At 43.4% G+C, this 19,656-nt stretch overlaps 1 protein-coding gene across 7 annotated transcripts in view; it reads left to right on the top strand.

Annotated features, from left to right (window-relative positions):
• The window catches only part of ARHGAP32 (Rho GTPase activating protein 32), a 445,777-nt gene that overhangs the window by 262,162 nt on the left and 163,959 nt on the right, over positions 1–19,656 (top strand). For all 7 annotated transcript variants that reach the window (XM_077457864.1, XM_077457863.1, XM_077457860.1 and 4 more), the window contains one exon: positions 17,960–18,066. In XM_077457864.1, the coding sequence (XP_077313990.1) occupies positions 17,960–18,066 (107 nt within the window). The remainder of the gene's footprint in view (positions 1–17,959; positions 18,067–19,656) is intronic.

The raw sequence follows: 19,656 nt of genomic DNA, 5'->3' as shown, positions 1-19,656 counted from the left end.
AATGTGCTTGGCTCGTGTCTAAAATTTGGTACATGAGCTTCTCTAGTGTGTTTTTTGGAGTGAAAAAATGTATTCAAGTGAATAAAAATGCGCTATAAAACACACAAAAAAAGTGCTACAAGCACAATGTGGTAGCATTGCTCAAGTGTGCACAAGGCCATATAGTTTTTGTTTTTGTTTTTTTGCTTTTTTCTTCAAAAGAAATGTAGCAAAATACTTTTTGGTGTAAAATTATCAAGAAAGTGTTGTTGTTTTTTTCCAGTGGTATATTAACGAAAGTAAGAGTAACAGTTTTTTTTCTCTTTTTTGTATAGTATTTTTTTTCTTAAATAGTAGTTATTAAATAGCACCAAAGGAAAGCTGTATCGTTCTCAAAACATTTACGGTACATACAGTTAATTTGACAGCAGTGTTGCATGAGTCAGACTAATTGTCAGTCAAACAATCACAGTACTGAAAACTGGAAAATAGCCTGGTAATGAGACGGTATAAAGGTAAAGAACAAATACATTAAATATCCATGTATAAGTCCGATTATCACAAGGGGAGGTGTCTTCATAGATTCATGTATCTGAATTGAGGGATTACATCCTTTGGCTTTCTGGAATAGTCCTGGATGTGTGTAATGACACATTGTTGTGGGTGACACGTGCACATTGTTCCAGCTTTGGTTATTTGCATACATCTCCCTTCCTGCCTGTCTCTTGTCTTCCTGATAAAGGGCTGTTGATTTTACATTTTATTTTTTCCGGCTGTCATTACTGTACACACTTCATCTCTGTGACAGAAATTCCCAGATCCCACTGCTGTATATCACTGTGTTTTCACTATAGGATAACCGTGACTTGTCTGTGAAGCTCCTCATCTCTCCAGGTCATGGTATACCTCGTAGTTGTCACAATCCACTGGGCTTGTTCTGTAATGTTAAAAGACATTGCAGCTTCTCCAAGACGCTTCTTCAGTTCTAATAGAAGTAGTTTGAACGTGACTAACTACTACTGCTAGCATTAAAAGTGTACGTTTTCTGTTGTGAGGGTTCGAAATGTAACCAGAAAATCCACCACTGCTACGAATATCTATATCTTCATAGAGCTTCTCTGTATTTTTTGCCTTTGTGGCCAAATGGATTTCTCATCAGATTTGGATGGATGTAGGGGGGAAATCAGCAAAGCAAAAACAACCACTTTCTGGCACCCCTTTAACACAGCCTATGGCTAAGGCCCCTTTCACACATGCGGACCATTTGTCCGTTTTTCATCCATCTATTGGATGAAAAACGGACATCAATGCATCTCTGTGGAAAAACAGATGTAAATGGATGAAGATCCAATTACATCCGCTTCCGTCAACATCCATTTTTGGAACGGATCAAAGCCCTATTTTTGTTCTATTAAAAAAAACACATTGGACGAAATATGGATGTAAACCAACAAATGGTCAGTTTTTGCATGCAAGAAGAACTCCGGGACCCAAGTGATTAAGGGCTCTAGCTGGCCAATGGAAAAAACTGATGGAAAAACTGATGACTGAACTGATGAAACTAATAGTCCACATGTGTGAAAGGGGCTTAATTCATGGCAGCTGTATGCCAGATTTTAGTACAAGTACAGACACGTGTGTCAGAGTCAGGTATCTCTTACTAATACCACTTTTAGATTCTGTTGCTATGGCTGCAACCGATTCTAAAAGCATCGCCACCAGCTCTCAGCTAGGTGAACTTAAGACCAAAGCTGAGTTAGTGTACAGGGAGACGCCAGTGCACAAAGCTAGGCATATGTGCTGAAAATCGGTTATTAGTGTGAGAGCTTCCCCCACAATGTTAGTGGGCTGGTAGGATGCAGGAGGCTGCCAGTGCCCTGGCAACCAGTGACATATCCCCAGCTCCATGCAACTGTGAGATTCTGCGACAGCTGAAAGTAAACAAAGAAACAAAGGAACAGGCTAACATTGGTCCCCGGATATAGCCATAATTGGGCAAGGATACCAGTATGCACCCAACTCCTTTTTTGCTTTTAGTCATCAACCAGGGAATCTCCCAGACAGAGGCTGAATGGGGCGGAGGATAAGTCATCTATTGTTCTGGCATCAACTTCACAGCTGGCATTGCCCTAGCTAGTAAGGGGCTAAACATGCCCTGGGGATATGGTGTCTATCTTTGGTATGGACACTTCAGCCTCTGTGTCACCCCCTCCATGCGAGAGATTCATGTACCTATTCCTGGCAGGTACATGAATCTGTCACCCATATCAAAATTTGGTGGAGGAATAGATTCCAAAGAATAACACTTTTTTTTTTTTATTTCCCCCAAAATATGGCTGAAATTCTCTCTGCGGCTTTGTCAGAGATTATAATTGTATTATGATCATGTCCAGTGGTTAGTCATGTTGGGGTGTAATGTTCTATATATAGTGTAATAGAACTGTATTGTGATCATGTCCAGTGGTTGGTCATGTTGGGGTGTAGTGTTCTATATATAGTGTAATAGAACTGTATTGTGATCATGTCCAGTGGTTGGTCATGTTGGGGTGTAGTGTTCTATGTATAGTGTAATAGAACTGTATTGTGATCATGTCCAGTGGTTGGTCATGTTGGGGTGTAGTGTTCTATGTATAGTGTAATAGAACTGTATTGTGATCATGTCCAGTGGTTGGTCATGTTGGGGTGTAGTGTTCTATGTATAGTGTAATAGAACTGTATTATGATCATGTCCAGTGGTCAGTCATTTTGGGGATGTAGCATTCTATGTGAAATTGAATTGTATTATTAAAGGGGTATTCTGGCCTGGGGGGAAACACAAAAGTTGGCAGCTACAAATACTGTAACTGCTGAGTTTTAATATGACACTTACCTGTCCAGGGAGCCTGCGATGTCAGCAGCCCAGCTGATTTTTTTGGATCGGCTCTCGGGTGTTGCTGCCGCCATTTGTGCTAAGGGAAACCATCAGTGAATGCTTTTGGCTTCACAGCTGGTTCCCTACTGAGCATGCGCGAAGTGCGCTGCTCTTTCTATCTAGCCCGGCAGCGGAGGAAGGAGGAGGGGGGCCGAACTTCCAAGGAACGACACCGCGGCGAAATCTCCTGGAAGTGGGGACATGTACCTGTCAAAAACACCTATTCCCCTCCCCCCCCCCCCCCCCCCAGAAAGGTGCCAAATGTGGCATCGGAGGAAGTGAGGAAGCAGATCAGTGAAGCTTCCACTTTTGGGTGGAACTCCATTTAAAGGCCTCATGCACACATTTTTTTCCTCTCCTTAACGCCTTTGCAGCTGACAGGAAAAAAGCAGCTTAACCACTTGCCGACCGCCGCACGACGATATACGTCGGCAGAATGGCACGGGCAGGCATATGGGCGTATATATAAGTCCCTGCCTGCCCGCGGGTGGGGGGCCCGATCGGGCCCCCCCCCCGGTGCCTGCAGCGGTCGGCATTCCTTCGAGAGCGATCCGGGATGAGGGAGCGGCCATTCATTCATGGCCACCCCCTCGCGATCGCTCTCGACGAATGGAAATCCTTCGTGACATCACTTCCTCTCCTGTAATGTAAACACAGGAGAGGAAGTGATGTATTCTCTCCTCCGTGTCGGTATTTTTCGTTCCGGCACCGAGGAGAGAGGTTCGGTGAGTTGCACCAACACACCACACATACAGTAGAACATGCCAGGCACACTCACACCCCCCCTTTACCCCCCGATCACCCCCCCAATTACCCCTGCCCCCCCAGTCACAGTGACACCAATTGCTTCTTTTTTTTTTTTTTTTTTGCATTGGTGTCATTTGTGACTGTAATAACTGTTAGGGCAGTTAGGGTTAGCCCCCTTTAGTTCTAAGGTACCCCCCTAACCCCCCCAATAAAGGTTTAACCCCGTGATCACCCCCCGTCGCCAGTGTCACTAAGGCTGGGTTCACATTGCAGCGGTTTGAGAACGGATGTGATTCGCACCGCACTGCAGTGCAAATCACATCCGATCTCTGTGCGATTCGAGTTCAGCCATACAAATAGTATGGCTGAATTCGTGTCGCACCCGCCGCAAACTCGCACGGGACCCTTTTTTTGGTCCGCAGCAGAATCGGATCGCATGGGTGTTCACACCATGCGATCCGAGTTTGCAGATCGCACTGCGATATGCGAACTGATCTGGGGGTGTCATTAACATTTCACTGACACTCCCAGCAGTTCGCATAGGGCAGTGTGAACTGCCGCCGGGAGGCATGCGATGCGGGAACCCGCCGCGGATTCGTGGCGTTCCCGCATCGCTCCAGTGTGAACCCAGCCTAATAAGCGATCATTTTTCTGATCGCTGTATTAGTGTCACAGGTGACGCTAGTTAGGCAGGTAGGTATTTAGGTTCGCCGCAACTTTTTATAGCGCCAGGGACCCCCATATACTACCGCATAAAGCCCCCTGATTGCCCCCTAGTTAACCCTTTCACCAGTGATCACCATATAACTGTTACAGGTGACGCTGGTTGGTTAGTTATTTTTTTATAGTTTCAGGGCACCCGCCATTTATTACCTAGTCTCACTAGTGTACCCCTAAATTTAGGGGTGTCTACTTTCCAAAATGGGGTCATTTGGGGGGGGTTTGTGCCATCTTGGCATTTTATGGCCTTCAAAACTGTAACGCCCTTAGAAAGCCTGAAGGCGGTGCTTGGTTTTCGGGGCCCCGTACGTGGCTAGGCTCCCAAAAAGTCCCACATATGTGGTATCCCCGTACTCAGGAGAAGCAGCAGAATTTATTTTGGGGTGTCATTTCACATATGCCCATGGCATGCGTGAGCAATATATCATTTAGTGACAACTTTGTGAAAAAAAAAAAAAAAAAGTTTGTAATTTTCCCGCAACTTGTGGCAAAATATAAAATATTCCATGGCTTCAACATGCCTCTCAGCAAATAGCTTGGGGTGTCTACTTTCTAAAATGGGGTCATTTGTGGGGGTTTTGTGCCATCTTGGCATTTTATGGCCTTCAAAACTGTAATAGGTAGTGAGGAGTGAAGTCAAATATTTACGCCCTTAGAAAACCTGAAGGCGGTTCTTGGCTTTCGGGGCCCCGTACGCGGCTAGGCTCCCAAAAAATCCCACACGTGTGGTATCCCCGTACTCAGGAGAAGCAGCAGAATTTATTTTGGGGTGTCATTTCACATATGCCCATAGCATGTGTGAGCAATATATCATTTAGTGACAACTTTGTGTAAAAAAAAAAATATATATATTTTTTTGTCATTATTCAATCGCTTGAGGCAAAAAAAAAAATATTCGATGGGCTCAACATGCCACTTATCAATTTCCTTAGGGGGTCTACTTTCCAAAATGGGGTCATTTGGGGGGGTTTTGTACTGCCCTGCCATTTTAGCACCTCAAGAAATGAGATAGGCAGTCGTAAACTAAAAGCTGCGTAAATTCCAGAAAACGTACCTTAGTTTGTAGATGTGACAACTTTTGCGCAAACCAATAAATATACAATTATTGACTTTTTTTTTACCAAAGACATGTGGCTGAATACATTTTGGCCTAAATGTATGACTAAAATTGAATTTATTGGATTTTTCTAATAACAAAAAGTAGAAAATATCATTTTTTTTCAAAATTTGCGGTCTTTTTCCATTTATATCGCAAAAAATAAAAATCGCAGAGGCAATCAAATACCATCAAAAGAAAGCTCTATTTGTGGGAAGAAAAGGACGCAAATTTTGTTTGGGTACAACATTGCATGACCGCGCAATTACCAGTTAAAGCAGCGCAGTGCCAAATTGTAAAAAGACCTCTGGTCATTTACCAGCAAAATGGTCCGGTCTGAAAGTGGTTAAAACACGCCTAAAGCTGTGTTTTGCACACCCATTTAGGCACAAGTGTTTGGGTGTTCTTTGATACCATTGGCCAGAATATTAATTTATTCTGGCCATTGGAATGAAGGAACACTCAAGTGCTAAATACTTCTACAGTTTAGTCGTACTTACATGCGTTCAGGCACGTTCAGCATTTTTTCAGCCCAAAGGCTCTTCTTTTTTTTTTCTATTAGCCCATAAGCTCTCCTCTTCTAATACCCCTGTAAACACCTGTGTGCATGACCACATAGAGTTGGGATTACAGGCTGAGGCTGGTATTTAAGCTGCTTGAGGACTTATTGTGTAAGGTCCTAGGAAAAGTTTGAATTGTCCTGTTCAATCTGTACATATATTGTGAATTGACTCCTTGCCTAGCAGTAATATTGTTTATAAGTTTTGTTACTGTAATTAAGGTTTTTCTCGCTCTCAGTACTTTTATTGGGGTGGTTCAGGGAGATTCCTACTTTGCAGCCTGATAAAACAACATTTTACACATGTTCAGTTTATATTCTTTTATGTGAAGATTTATTGGCATCATGAAGAGATTATGAGACTGCTGGAGAAAAGGCGTGCGCGTGTTTTTTAGGTATAATAATTTAATTTTGTTTATCTGCAAATGGATATATGAGATCAATTTAGAGCTGATAAATATGTTTTAAATGGGAACATATTAGGTGGTGATAATGGGAAAATACAAACTATCAGGTTGTATAACTGCAGCCCTGTGGATCAGGTTGGAGATGATGGTTCACATTTTCGTAGTATGGGAGTCATTAGAAGGTGCAGGTTCAACATTCGTGGTTGGTTTTATTTTCTGACCCCCACTGTGTTTTCATGTCAGATGTGGGGTCGGTGAGAGACAATCACCTCCAGCTATCAGATCTCTATTATAGCAATCAAAATATTTCACAGATCAATTTATTTTCAGCCTGAAGGAAGAGTTTGTAATTTGGCCTCCGACTTCCTCGTGTTCTCTCCCCATTCTGTTCTTGTTATAGTGTCAGTGGACTAGTACAGGTATTGAGGAGGAAGCCACGGCACTGTACGTGTTGGGTCATATACATACCTCATTTCTCAACACTGACTGGCTTAAATACCATAATGCAGAATATAATCTTAGACTGTGATTTAGAATGATTTTTGCCTCTATACTATAGCCGCACAATTAATCGTCAAGAATTGATTTTGCAATCTTGACTAAAGTGTTTCAAAATTCTTTCTGTGCAAAGAATTTTCTCTGCTCTTCTGAAGCCACAGCCCTCAAAAGAAAGAGAAAAACTGGGCAGTCTGCCAAGAATCAAAACATTCTTTATCAGGTGAACTTAAGTATAAACATTGTAACAATTTGTCAAAGGAATAGACTGTGTGTAAGTGAAAAAAGTTTAACCACTTAAACACTAAACCTTTTTCTGACATTTGTTGGTTTCGTGTTAAAATCATTTTTAATACTTTAAAATTACTTGGAACCCCCCCAAACATATATATATTTCCTTAGTAGACACCATAGAGAATAAAATGGTGGTTGTTGCAATATATTATGTCACTGTATTTGCGCAGCGGTCTTTCAAATGCAATTTTTTTTTTTTATTACTTTAATGAATTAAAAAGAAAAAAAAATAACCAGTAAAGTTTGCCCATTTTTTTTGTATAATGTGAAAGATTTTACGTTGCGATAATCGTGAGAGAATCGTGATATTTTTATTCTAAGCAAAAAAATTGTGATTCTCATTTTGGCCAGAATCGTGCAGCTCTACTCTATACTCCTCAAGTGAGGAATGTCGGTTTTCAGCAATTCTGTTTTAATATTTCTGGCCTAGGAAGATGTTCATTGTAGATTGCAGAGAGAACTGCACAGCTGAGCTGAACAAAACCCACAAATTTCCTGTGAATGACTACAGAACACATGAGAGATTATCTGATGCAATGTATAAAATATGTCCCAGATGACCAGTCACAGGAATGTATAGCTTAGAGCCACGTAGCCATGTACTGTACAAAGGACCCATCCAGTTTTTACCCAGAATTCCTTGTGGATTACTGGCCATTGTGCAACTTATTGTCAGTAATACATGGGGGGCGTTCCATTGCCAAGAAAGGGCAATGTTTCACTTATCTGTAAATACGATAACCCCCCTCCCATTCCTTCAAACACCCCTGATTTTTACAGAATACAACACTCAGATACATGAGAAGGAAATCTGCCCACACGTGAAGTTACTACACAACGGCAAAACTTTTTTTTTTTTTTTTTGTTATGGATAGAGTGAAGAGGGATTAGTACACTTGTCAGTTTTTATTGCTGTCTGTGCCCCCATTAAGGAGATCCCCCCTCTCTATTTGTCCTGTTTACCATTATCATTGAAGGTGAAAGTAAAAGAAAACCCCAAACTTTGGGTTGTCCTCAGAAAAGTAATAGAGGAGAAATATTCCAATGGGAACATTAGTTCTGGTGACCTGGGGGTCCCCAATAAATTTCCCTAATTTGTAGGGATTTCCTTTCACTTCCTGTTTGGCTATGGGACAGGAAGAGAAAGGAAATTTCTGCAATGGGACACAGATGACTAAAAAAAGATCTGAGAAAGGTTATAACCCTACCTTACTCTATCCAAAATGGGGGGGGGGGAGTTTTTGGGGTCAGTATGGCCAATTTAACAATCCTATGGATCCACTGCATAGGTCTTTCTTCAGGAACAGATCTGTAATGGAAATTTATCAGAGTTGAGGCCTTGCAAGTCAGAGTGGATGTAGACGTTCATGCACCGCCTCAGGGTGTATGTGTGTGTCATTTAGATCCCTCAAGTCTTGTCTCTGGGTTATAAAGAACCTGTTCTTTAACCTTCATGAGAACAATGATATAACATTGTCTGCTGTACTCTTAAATTGTCCCTACTCATTTGTCTCACAGCCGTAGTCAGATGTATAATTGTGCCTCATATAATATACAGTACTTTCAATTGGGAATTGCTGAATGATTGACAGTCTTTGTAGAATGTAATGTAAGGCTTTGAAAATAAATAATTTGCAGATACAAAACATTTGCATCGCAGCTTACTGACTATACAACATGCTCAAACAGAATACAGAATTGAAATATTAAATGAATATGACGGTGTGCATTCAGGGCTACTCACCCACATGCCTGTCAAATTACAGCGAGCGGCTGTGTCTGTACAGCCGCTGCATCCCCATAGACTTTTATATGGGCTGCCTGCACACATAAACAGATAGACTTATACAGGCTCTAGCCACATAAACAAACAGCCAGTTCACAGTGTATGGGCGGGGAAGTGTTCCCGCCATCAGAGGCTCGGCGGGGAGGATTTTCCCATCCATCTCAAATGTGTGGATGGGTAGTAGAGTTTTTTTATTTTCATTCAACCAGCTGGTTGAACAAAAAAATTCCTCTATGGCAGATGTGTAGCTTGACACTTGTGGGCCCTGATGCAAACATTGCTGTGAGGCCACCACACTATCACCCACTGCTTCAACTGCACATTTGCCCCATCACTCTGTGTAGGTGAAACCGGAAACTCAGAGGGCTTGGGATAGACCGGGGCCGGCCTCTGCTCAGCCGGCCGGGCCCACAGAGTTTACTTAATTACGTGCTCAGGGTGACATGGCAGGCACTTTCCCCAGCGACACAGTGTAAAGCAGGGGTAGGCAACCTTTAAGAGGTGGAGATCCTAATATCCTAAGACCTCAGTGTTAGTAGGGCAGTGCATGGGATGTGGACAGTGTTGATGTGTTTTTTGTTTTGTTTTTTTTTATCATTTTTTACAATATTTTTAGGAGCTCTGTTGGGGGGCTTTGGTGAAAGCGGTTGTATACCCGCTGACACTTTTTTTTTTTTTTTTTTTTTAATACCACTGTAAGGCAAAAGGCATAATGAGCTCGTATGCACCACATATGATGAAATACTTACATTAGAATGAGGTGTCGTTATCTCACCTGGTCCACGCCGAGGGAGATGACATGTTGCCTCCACGTGTCTTCCGGGTATCACGGCTCCAGCGCTGTGAGTGGCTGGAGCTGCGATGTCGTGAGTCCCGCGTATGCTTTACTATGCTTCAGTTATGAGTGAACACAGGGAGAGCTTTATAAATGAGGTAAAGCTTCACTTTGCAATACCCAATCACATGCAAGGAAAATTTAAAAAGAAAAATTAATTTTTTTCTTGCACATGATTGGATGATAGAAATAAGCAGAGCTTCCCCTCCTTTACTAAGATCTAGAGCAACTGCACTACAGCGCACTTGTAGTGCACAGTATATTTGCCATTGGTAAAATGACACATTCACCGGCCCTTTCCACCGCTCTCCATCCTGACACATCCTATGTTGCAGCCGGCAGGAAAGGAGAGATGGGGAGTCGGCAGTGCTGGGGATTGGGGTGGGGCAACCAGGGGAGCGCGTAGGGGGGCCCAGGGAGGAAGAGGAACATGAACAGTAGGGGTGTCGGGGACCACATTTACTAGTTGATCGGATCTAGTAATTGCTGCACCTGCCTCCTCTACTCTCCAGGTGTGACAGGGAGGCCACATGGGCCCACTGGAGCATGAGCAGGGTCACCATTGTGACCCCTATTGCTTCACCCATGATCTATGGGCTACATTACATACCATACAATCTCTGACACCACGCAGATACTTCCTCACCATTTAGCAGTGCAGTGTGCATGAATGGCATTTAGCTAAAATACATTTTACAATGAGGGTGCTCTGATTGTAATATATTTCTACATCTAGTGTAGAACATGAAAAATGGTAACAGTTCCCCACCCCCCAAAACCGCCCCCCACTGATTCTTCTCCTTGGAGTGCCCTGTTTATCTTTTCTGTGCACACAGGCACATCATTCAGGAATAAATGGAACTACTACCATGGCAGAGGAACTTGTAGGTCACAATGGAGCAAAGTGTGTTGATATCCCTGCACTCCCTGTCCATTGATACTTGCTCCAGCATGGTAACTGAAGGACAGATTGGGCTGGAGGAATAGTCTCCTTGAGCCAGAGCATTGTACTCGCAATCCACTGATTGTGGTTGCAATGCTTTTCAGGCTCCAATGCCCAAAAAATTCTACATTTTTATGCAAAAGGTGGAATTGGCTTTTAAAAGTCGTGTTCATTTTTTAATCTGACATGCTGTGGTTGCGTCAGTTGTGTGTTGTCGAAGACTTGTCTTGTTAGGGTTTGTAAATAAATATCTGAAAATAATAAAATAGATATCTCCGTAAGGATAGGAGCTCACATGTCTGTTACTGAGATTCATTGCTTATGGATGTGGCACGTCTCGCCCTCTTCATAGATCCCCTCCCCTTAAGGTTGTGTTTTTTGCTGTTATGTTGAAGTGCTTTGTGATTTGGTTGCTGATTTATGTATGAATTTGCAGTACATCGAAGCTTGCAGAGTGATGTGTTTTCTGTGGTTTCCATGGCAATGCATCACTAAGATCTGTCTGAGGACAACAGTCATAGCAGCCATGATGGAGGTGAAGACAAGGCCCCATCAGACTGCCCTGATCCACAAGGCATCATCAGACGCATCTCTAGACGTGTGAAGATGATTTGTACCTGTGAGAGCCGGCAGCTCGGGGTCACCTGTACAGTGAGAGCATAGATCCCTGCTTCTCCATATTCTGTGCATCCGCATGCATGCAATTCCATTCATGTCGATTGGAACACACCAGCTGCAAGGACAGAGCTGATGCTCTCAATATGAGGTCTGTGTGGGTGTGTGCCCCCAAACATACAGCGTGGGTTGGGTGACATTCATCTGCACCTGTAAGGCTCTGCAACAGAAGTCCAGGTTCAGTCAGTTTTTAACAGTTTAGAGCACAAGTTGTGCATTTATATCAGTGGACTAGCAGACTACCAAGTTAAAGGAGCTGTTATTTTAGTGCTTCTGTGGTGAGCGTTGAAAATTATTTTCCACAATGCCTATAGTCACAGAGGTTAGTGAGAATTGGGATGATGTGATACTTTATTATTCATGATATCTAGAAGCACCTTTCTTCATGCAGAACAATGCCAGTGAAGATTTTTTTTTAATGCAAAAAGTATTTGGCATAAAACACATGTAAGCGCTGCCTATAATCGCTAATACCCAAATCAAGTTGCTCTTTTAGGTGGCATATAATTGGTCTCTTTGGGTAAAGTATGACGGTTCTTGTACTTACACACCAGGCGTATTGTGTTTGTCAGTCTTCATCTTATATGTCCAATCAGTGCCTTATATATGGAGAATACAACTAGTACTGTACAAGTTTTTAATTTTCCATCCTAGTAACCAGCCAGCTGCTACTCTTTCCTCTAGATCAAGGGCACTTAACTTGTGGCCCTCCAGCTGTTGCAGAACTACAAGTCCCATGAGGCATTGCAAAGCTGACAGATAAAAGCATGATTCCCAAAGGCAGAGGCATGATGGGACTTGTAGTTTTGCAACAGCTGGAGGGCCACAGGTTGAGCACCCATGCTCTAGATAGTAATATACTGAAAAAAACAGACACTCCTCCATGCTCGCCACCACTATAATCGTTAACATGGCTTTCCACATACTGTATTTACACTCACTTTCTCACTATGAAAATCGGGTGCAAATAGCGTGTGCGTGTTATATGCCAGTACTTCGAGGCAACTAAAATTGGAGGGGACGGGGAGGGGGGACGGAACAAGCGACGTCAGATTACATATAGTGAGAATCTTCTGTTCATCAACTTGGCGGCCTCTGTAATAGGAAGTTCCGTTTCGTGGGCTGCCATTGGACCACCGTTCTGTCTATCATAGGATATTCTCACTCTATGTAATCTGTCGGCGCTCGTCCCGCCCCCCTCCCTGTGCCCTCTAGGCTGCAGATGAGCATCGATCAGGCTGCACTGATGGCAATGGTGAAGCTGCTGCATTGAAGGCAATGGTGAGGCTCCTGCATTGGGGGCAATGGTGAGGCTGCTGCATTGGAGGCAGTGGTGAGGCTGCTGCATTGGAGGCAGTGGTGAGGCTGCTGCATTGGAGGCAGTGGTGAGGCTGCTGCATTGGAGGCAGTGGTGAGGCTGCTGCATTGGAGGCAATGGTGAGGCTGCTACATTGGAGGCAATGGTGAGGCTGCTGCATTGGAGGCAATGGTGAGGCTGCAGCATTGATGGCAGTGGTGAGGCTGCAGCATTGATGGCAGTGGTGAGGCTGCTGCATTGATGGCAGTGGTGAGGCTGCTGCATTGATGGCAGTGGTGAGGCTGCTGCATTGATGGCAGTGGTGAGGCTGCTGCATTGATGGCAATGATGAGGCTGCTGCATTGATGTGGACTGATGAGCCTGCAGATGGGCATTGATCTGGCTGCATTGATGGCAGTGGTGAGGCTGCGGATGGGCACTGACCCTTATTTTCCTTCAAAGTTCCTTATTTAAAAATGTAAGTTTTTTTCCCCTGAAATTTGCCTCTTAAAATGAATTGTGCGTGTTATACACCGATAAATACGATAATTAAAGGTATTTGTCATTTGGGGGTATTTATCTCTTTCCCTCCATTAATCATTCATTAACAAACACATTGCAACTGAGGATCGAATAGAAAAGCAAAACAAATAGAAGCACCACATTGTGCAGATTATTATTGCAATATTCCTCACAATCGGGGATCGGTATTTGATCATATAAAGCAGGAAAAAGGTGTTTTCTCTTCATTAGTCAGTTTTTAATCTTTACATTAAGCAATCCATCGACTGAGACAAATGTCCACCTTCTCATTGAGCCTCAAACCTGCAGCATGTTGTATTTTTTTTTCCAATTGGGAAATCAAATGCAGAGACAGGAAGACCAATAGTAGGCCTGTATTGTCTAATTACTTCCTAATGGAAAAGCAGAAGGATTTAATATGCAACAAAAAATAATTAAAGGTCAAATTTGTATACAAATATCTAAGGTGTCCAATTACCTGGATTTTCACTATATACAGCTTCATCCAGCACATATATCTGGAAAAGCTAATAACAGATGGTGACGATACAGAGGAAGGAACACAAGATCTAATAACAATCCATCGAGAACATAGCCCATTCACACCAAAATGCATTGTGCTGCACTGAGCAGCCCTGTGAAGGCAATTTTCCTTGTCCCAAATGTTTAATTCACACCAACATTTTATGGTGGTGTGGGCTGAAAAAAGTACAACATGCACCACTTTTTTTCGCAACATGCTGCAGTGCATATGGATGATTGAAATTTTATTTCAACATTTGAGTAAAGTTATACAAAAAAAGGGAAAGGGGGTGATGCATAATCTGGGCATCGGCACTATTTACTTTACAATGCATATCAGTGGCTGTGTTATAAAATGGCTGCTAGTGAGAACAGGCCCTAAAGATTACTATAAGTAGAACAGGGATGAAGCAATAGTAACTTAGCAGAAACATGGAAACTGGTGCATCATCATGGGTGCAGGGGCCCATGAGGAAGAGGGGCCCACTGTGCCTTGTCACATACTTCACACTCATGTAGTAATCAGTCCTATTTTGGCAGCAGCACAGCATCCGCCACTGCTAAATCTCTTCTCATTGTCAGCCCTGGGAGTTTCTGCTTGGGAGCTGGAGTCAGGTGCACTGTACTATATGTCCTCTGTATGGGGAGCACTCCCGAACTCTGCCCTCCTGCATGCAGCGCACTCCCGAACTCTGCCCTCCTGCATGCAGCGCACTCCCGAACTCTGCCCTCCTGCATGCAGCGCACTTCCGAACTCTGCCCTCCTGCATGCAGCGCACTCCCGAACTCTGCCCTCCTGCATGCAGCGCACTCCCGAACTCTGCCCTCCTGCATGCAGCGCACTCCCGAACTCTGCCCTCCTGCATGCAGCGCACTCCCGAACTTTGCCCTCCTGCATGCAGCGCACTCCCGAGCTCTGCCCTCCTGCATGCAGCGCACTCCCGAGCTCTGCCCTCCTGCATGCAGCGCACTCCCGAGCTCTGCCCTCCTGCATGCAGCGCACTCCCGAACTCTGCCCTCCTGCATGCAGCGCACTCCCGAACTCTGCCCTCCTGCATGCAGCGCACTCCCAAACTTTGCCCTCCTGTATGCAGCGCACTCCCGAACTCTGCCCTACTGTATGCAGCACATTGATCCAGCACTGTGATCATCTGCAGGACTTCTCTCCCCTCTCCTGTCTCTCACAGGCTTGGCCGAGAACATTGGGAGCCGTTGGTTAGTGATGCTGTCAGTCAATGGGCACAGAGAGCCTGGTTCTGAAGCAAGCCCACACGTGCCACCATTGGAAGCGGCTTCATATTATTATTATTATTATTATTATTATTATTATTATACAGGATTCATATAGCACCAACAGTTTGTGCAGCACTTTACAATGTAGAGAGGGGACAGTACAATTACAATAGAGTTCAATACAGAAGGGATGGGGGGCCCTGCTTGTGGCTGATAAAAAAACAAAAACAAAAACAACTGAATAATGTATGGCCTGCTTTACGAGAGTAGTTTGTCGTATATTGGGCCACTGCCATCTCTGCATCAGCATTGGTTCCATGAAACAGAGCTTGATTTTGTTTTCTCAGCTGTCATAATGAGAAAGAGGAGTGACTACACACAGGTCTTTAGTTTTGAATTGTTATGCACGTGCCCTACTTTATAACAATGTGGATCAAATAATGTTTTTATTTTTGTTATCCTGAATGGGTTTTGTATTTCTGGTTATCATAAATATTTTATTAAATAACCAAATGGTCTGCTGATTGGAAAACCAAAATGGGGCATATTATTGTGCCAAAATGTGTTTTTTGAAACAAAATCCAGCATGTTGAATCAGGCACTTTCCATTGTGACATGAAAATCGTGTATTGCAGCTGGCACACTGATGCGAAAAGCAAATGGCCATGAATGTTCGTTCAGTTTTTCAACTTGTCTATGGCCTTCTTTACGTTCCGGCTAAAAAAATGAGTAACAATGTCACAGCTTCAGGTTATATCTGAGACAGGTTATGAACATATATACTGTTACAAGCAGCAAAATGTACAATCTGAAATAATCTGATGTGTTTGTTTTCCCATGCCTTATGTGTTGCATTCTTTGATTGCAGAATGTGACTCTGTATCATAGAATGCATGCTCCAAGTCCATCTGTAGAGCTGATGGGACACTGCTGCCCTCTATTGGCCATGATGTGATAGTGATACTGAAATTGTTGCTCCTGCCCCATGGCTCTCATATTTCCTTGCTTTGTTTCCCAAATAACAAAGATGGTTTGTGGCGGGAAAGATGCTGATCTCCCCTATACAGAATTCATTGCATGTGATGATTTGATGGGGGTGACAATTCCATTCCTGGGAACAGACCTGTTGTATTCTGTACAGACTCGATCTTCGTTCACAGCTCAGATTATGTCATTCTTCAACATCTCCCTTCCCTAATAGAGATGAGAGGGTTTTGTAGATTGTCTTCTGTTTTAGATTGTGTCTGTCTATATCTATGTTGAGCCAGTAAAAAATAGAAAACGCTCAAAATGATATGGCTTTCTTGTGTATGGATGTCAAGCGGTGCATCTGGGGCTATACTGTATATATGAAGTTTAGAGGAAGAGGTAAGATTTGGTGAATGGGCAATGTTTTATGGGGGGGGGGGGGGGGGGGGGGATTTTGGACTGAGGCTTCCCATAGACTACCCTAAAATATGAAGCTCTTAGTTATTATTATCACTTGGATATCTAAGGCTTTTGGCAACTAGAGGCTTTTATTTGTTCACAAAAAGATTTTCTGCATTTCTGGAAGATTTCAGATGAGAATTGCAGCAAGAATTGCGGGATCCCTGGAAGTATATGATGCCCCCCTCCATTCTCAGAAAGTTATCTGCCTATCTATGGACTAACATAATGGCTTGCAATGCCGGTCTGCAGCTATTAAAGCCAGGAAAATATACTGGGCTGGTTTACAGCACACCCTGCTACAATGTGACACACATAATGTGTGTGTGCAGCCAATGCGCTATAAGGGTGCGCTGTCCAGCCTGGATGATGGCTATGGTTCCCTCCATAGACACAGGGGACATGTAGCCATCTAGGGACATGAAGTGTATTATTGGCAGGATCAACTGGTGAGAATGAAGGCAAAAAAAGTTGAAATAAAGGAAAGCATGGTAAACTGCAATAAATATTTGTTTTGGAACTGGATAGATGGAAGCCCTAGATTTATTTTTGCTCACATCTTCCCTTGTCCAATCGCAAAATGCCTTGTATTTTGTGGACCATTTAAAAAAAATACAAGGTGTTCTGGGAAGGGGAGAGGCAAGCGGATAAAGGACACACTGTGTATAAAGCCTCATACACACTATCGGTTTTTCCTTCAGATTTACCAAAACCATATAATATGAGGTCAAACCTTAGGAGTTTCAATTTGTATGCAATCAGGCAGGCCCTTCTACTACATGGTTTTGGCAAATCTGAAGGAACAACTCAGCAGAAAAACTGATAGTGTGTATGGGGCTTAAGAGCTTTCATATCCGCAGAGGGCCAGACGTACAGGGTGAGCTTTAGTATCCTGCATGTTAATGTTGAGCAGCCATCCGTTCCTTTCATACACCTGAGTAGAGGCAATATTTTACCTATAAGAATTTGTAAAATTGTCTGTTCCTTGAGTTCTACTTAAAGGCCAATCATTAAAGAACCAAGAAATTCTCTTGCAGTAGGAAAAAAAAAATCATGGCTGTGAAAAGACTTCTTTATTGTAAAAGCAGAGAATAGGGAATACATTTCTACAAGCATTAACTCTGGATGATATGGTGGATTATACACAATTGTTTTCCTAAATAAATATATATATATATATATATATATATATATATATATATATATATATATATATATATATATATATATATATATATATATATATATATATATATATACACAAATATAAAAGATTACTTACAGTTATAGATAAGCATAGCAGAAAGCTGATCAGGGGATTTAGCCAACCTCTGTTAGAGGTTAGGAAAGGTTAACACAAACTGCTTTGTATCTGTGTTTGATTGCTATAATAGTGAATTTCATTTCCCCCCCGGTGATAATTCCTCCTTCAGGAGATTATAGAGTCCTCTAGCAGATGTCTGGTAATTCTTTCATATAAATATGTGATATTTGTATGTATCTCTTGCAGGCCCGGGGAGCAGATATCCCAGTTCCCGGAGAACTTCCCATTGCAGTGGAACTTCCAATGCGCTCCTGTAGCAACACAGCCAGCATGAAGGTCAAAAATGTCAAAAAGTGAGTTTTTTTTTTTTTTCAAATTTATCTTTTAACAGCATTTATAGTGTCCTTTCACACTATATAAGGCTAAAGTCACAAGACTAATTCACCAGGATAAGGATTCTTATTGTCAAAAAAAATACTGCAAGTCCAATGAAAATGACAGTCCTATAGCCAAAATGACCAATCCTTAGCTGTGTGTTAAAGATTTGTGAATTAAGCCTATCATGTCTAACGTGGAGCATTTAATATGAAATATTTTTAGTAGATGTGGTATCTGTAAGGCATGGTATAGGACTTATACAGATGGTTAGGCACATAGAGCAGCTTTTATTAAACTGATATTCACAACAAGAAAAATAAAACCAATTGGTTTCCCTGTTTGCGTAACCAGTTGTTGATACTGGGAATACAACAAACATACAAACTGAAGTACACAGGACAAATGTAATACACCCTGTTTTTCTGCCCTGCTCCTATTCTCCCCCTCACACTTGCCATCAGTTCTTGTAAATAAGAAATGGAAGTTATAGGCGCAGAGGCTTGGTCATTATACCTAATATGCAAGCAGTGTAGTTATAAGGTATAAGTCTGAGGTGTTGTAATTTGCTTGAGAAGGGAACACATATGCCCCTATGTGGTACAGTGTATGCTCCGAAACACGTTGAATTCTGGTCCTGCGCCCTGCCTGCGTCATCCTGCTCCTGGCCGCCCATGACATTCTACACCACGCTCCACCCATTTCAGGAAGGACTTTGGCTGTCTTTCTCCGCCACACAGGGACTTCTGTCACATTCCACTGTACCGGCAGTTCCCGCAGGTGCTCCAACTGGCATTTAGACCTACATTTATTGACGTGCCTTTTTTTTTACCTATCTATTGTATGTAGCCCTCTTGTGGGGTCTATTGAAATGCACCGTCGTGCTGTACACTTAGGCCGCGTACACACAGGCGGACTGTCTGCCGAAACTAAGTTGGTCAAACAGTCCGCTCAAACTTTTGAATGAACGAACTTGCCCACACACGGCACTTTTTGAGCGGACTAAGTTCGTCGTACTAAGTCCGCGCAACTTTTGAAATGAACGGACTCGCCCACACACGAGGACAGTCCGCTCATTTCGAGCGCGTGTCAAGGTAGGCGGGGCCCGCGACGGAGACGTCGCGGGCTCCGCCGCCTGGAATGGACTTAAAGGGGAACCCCAACGCCGAAAAAAATCGGCGTGGGGGTTCCCCCAAAGTCCACAACAGACCCTTGTCCGAGCACGCTACCCGGCCGGCCAGGAAAGGGGGGCGAGCGAGCGCGCGCCCCCTCCTGAGCCGTACCAGGCCGCGTGCCCTCAACATGGGGGGTGCCTTGGGGAAGGGGGGGCCGCGCGGCCCCCCCCCACCCCAAAGCACCTTGTCCCCATGTTGATGAGGACAAGGGCCTCTTCCCGACAACCCTGGCCGTTGGTTGCCGGGGTCTGCGGGCGGGGGGCTTATCGGAATCCGGGAGCCCCCTTTAATAAGGGGGCCCCCGGATACCGGCCCCCCACCCTATGTGAATGAGTATGGGGTACAATGTACCCCTACCCATTCACCTGTAAAATAAAAGTACCCAAAAAAAAA

The sequence above is a fragment of the Lithobates pipiens genome, unplaced genomic scaffold, assembly GCF_037356315.1.
Source record: "Lithobates pipiens isolate NorthernLeopardFrog02 unplaced genomic scaffold, aLitPip1_a1.2 Scaffold_27, whole genome shotgun sequence".
Lineage (NCBI taxonomy): Eukaryota > Metazoa > Chordata > Amphibia > Anura > Ranidae > Lithobates > Lithobates pipiens.
The sequence above is the reverse complement of the archived record's forward strand: the minus strand, read 5'-3'. Positions and strand labels throughout refer to the sequence as shown.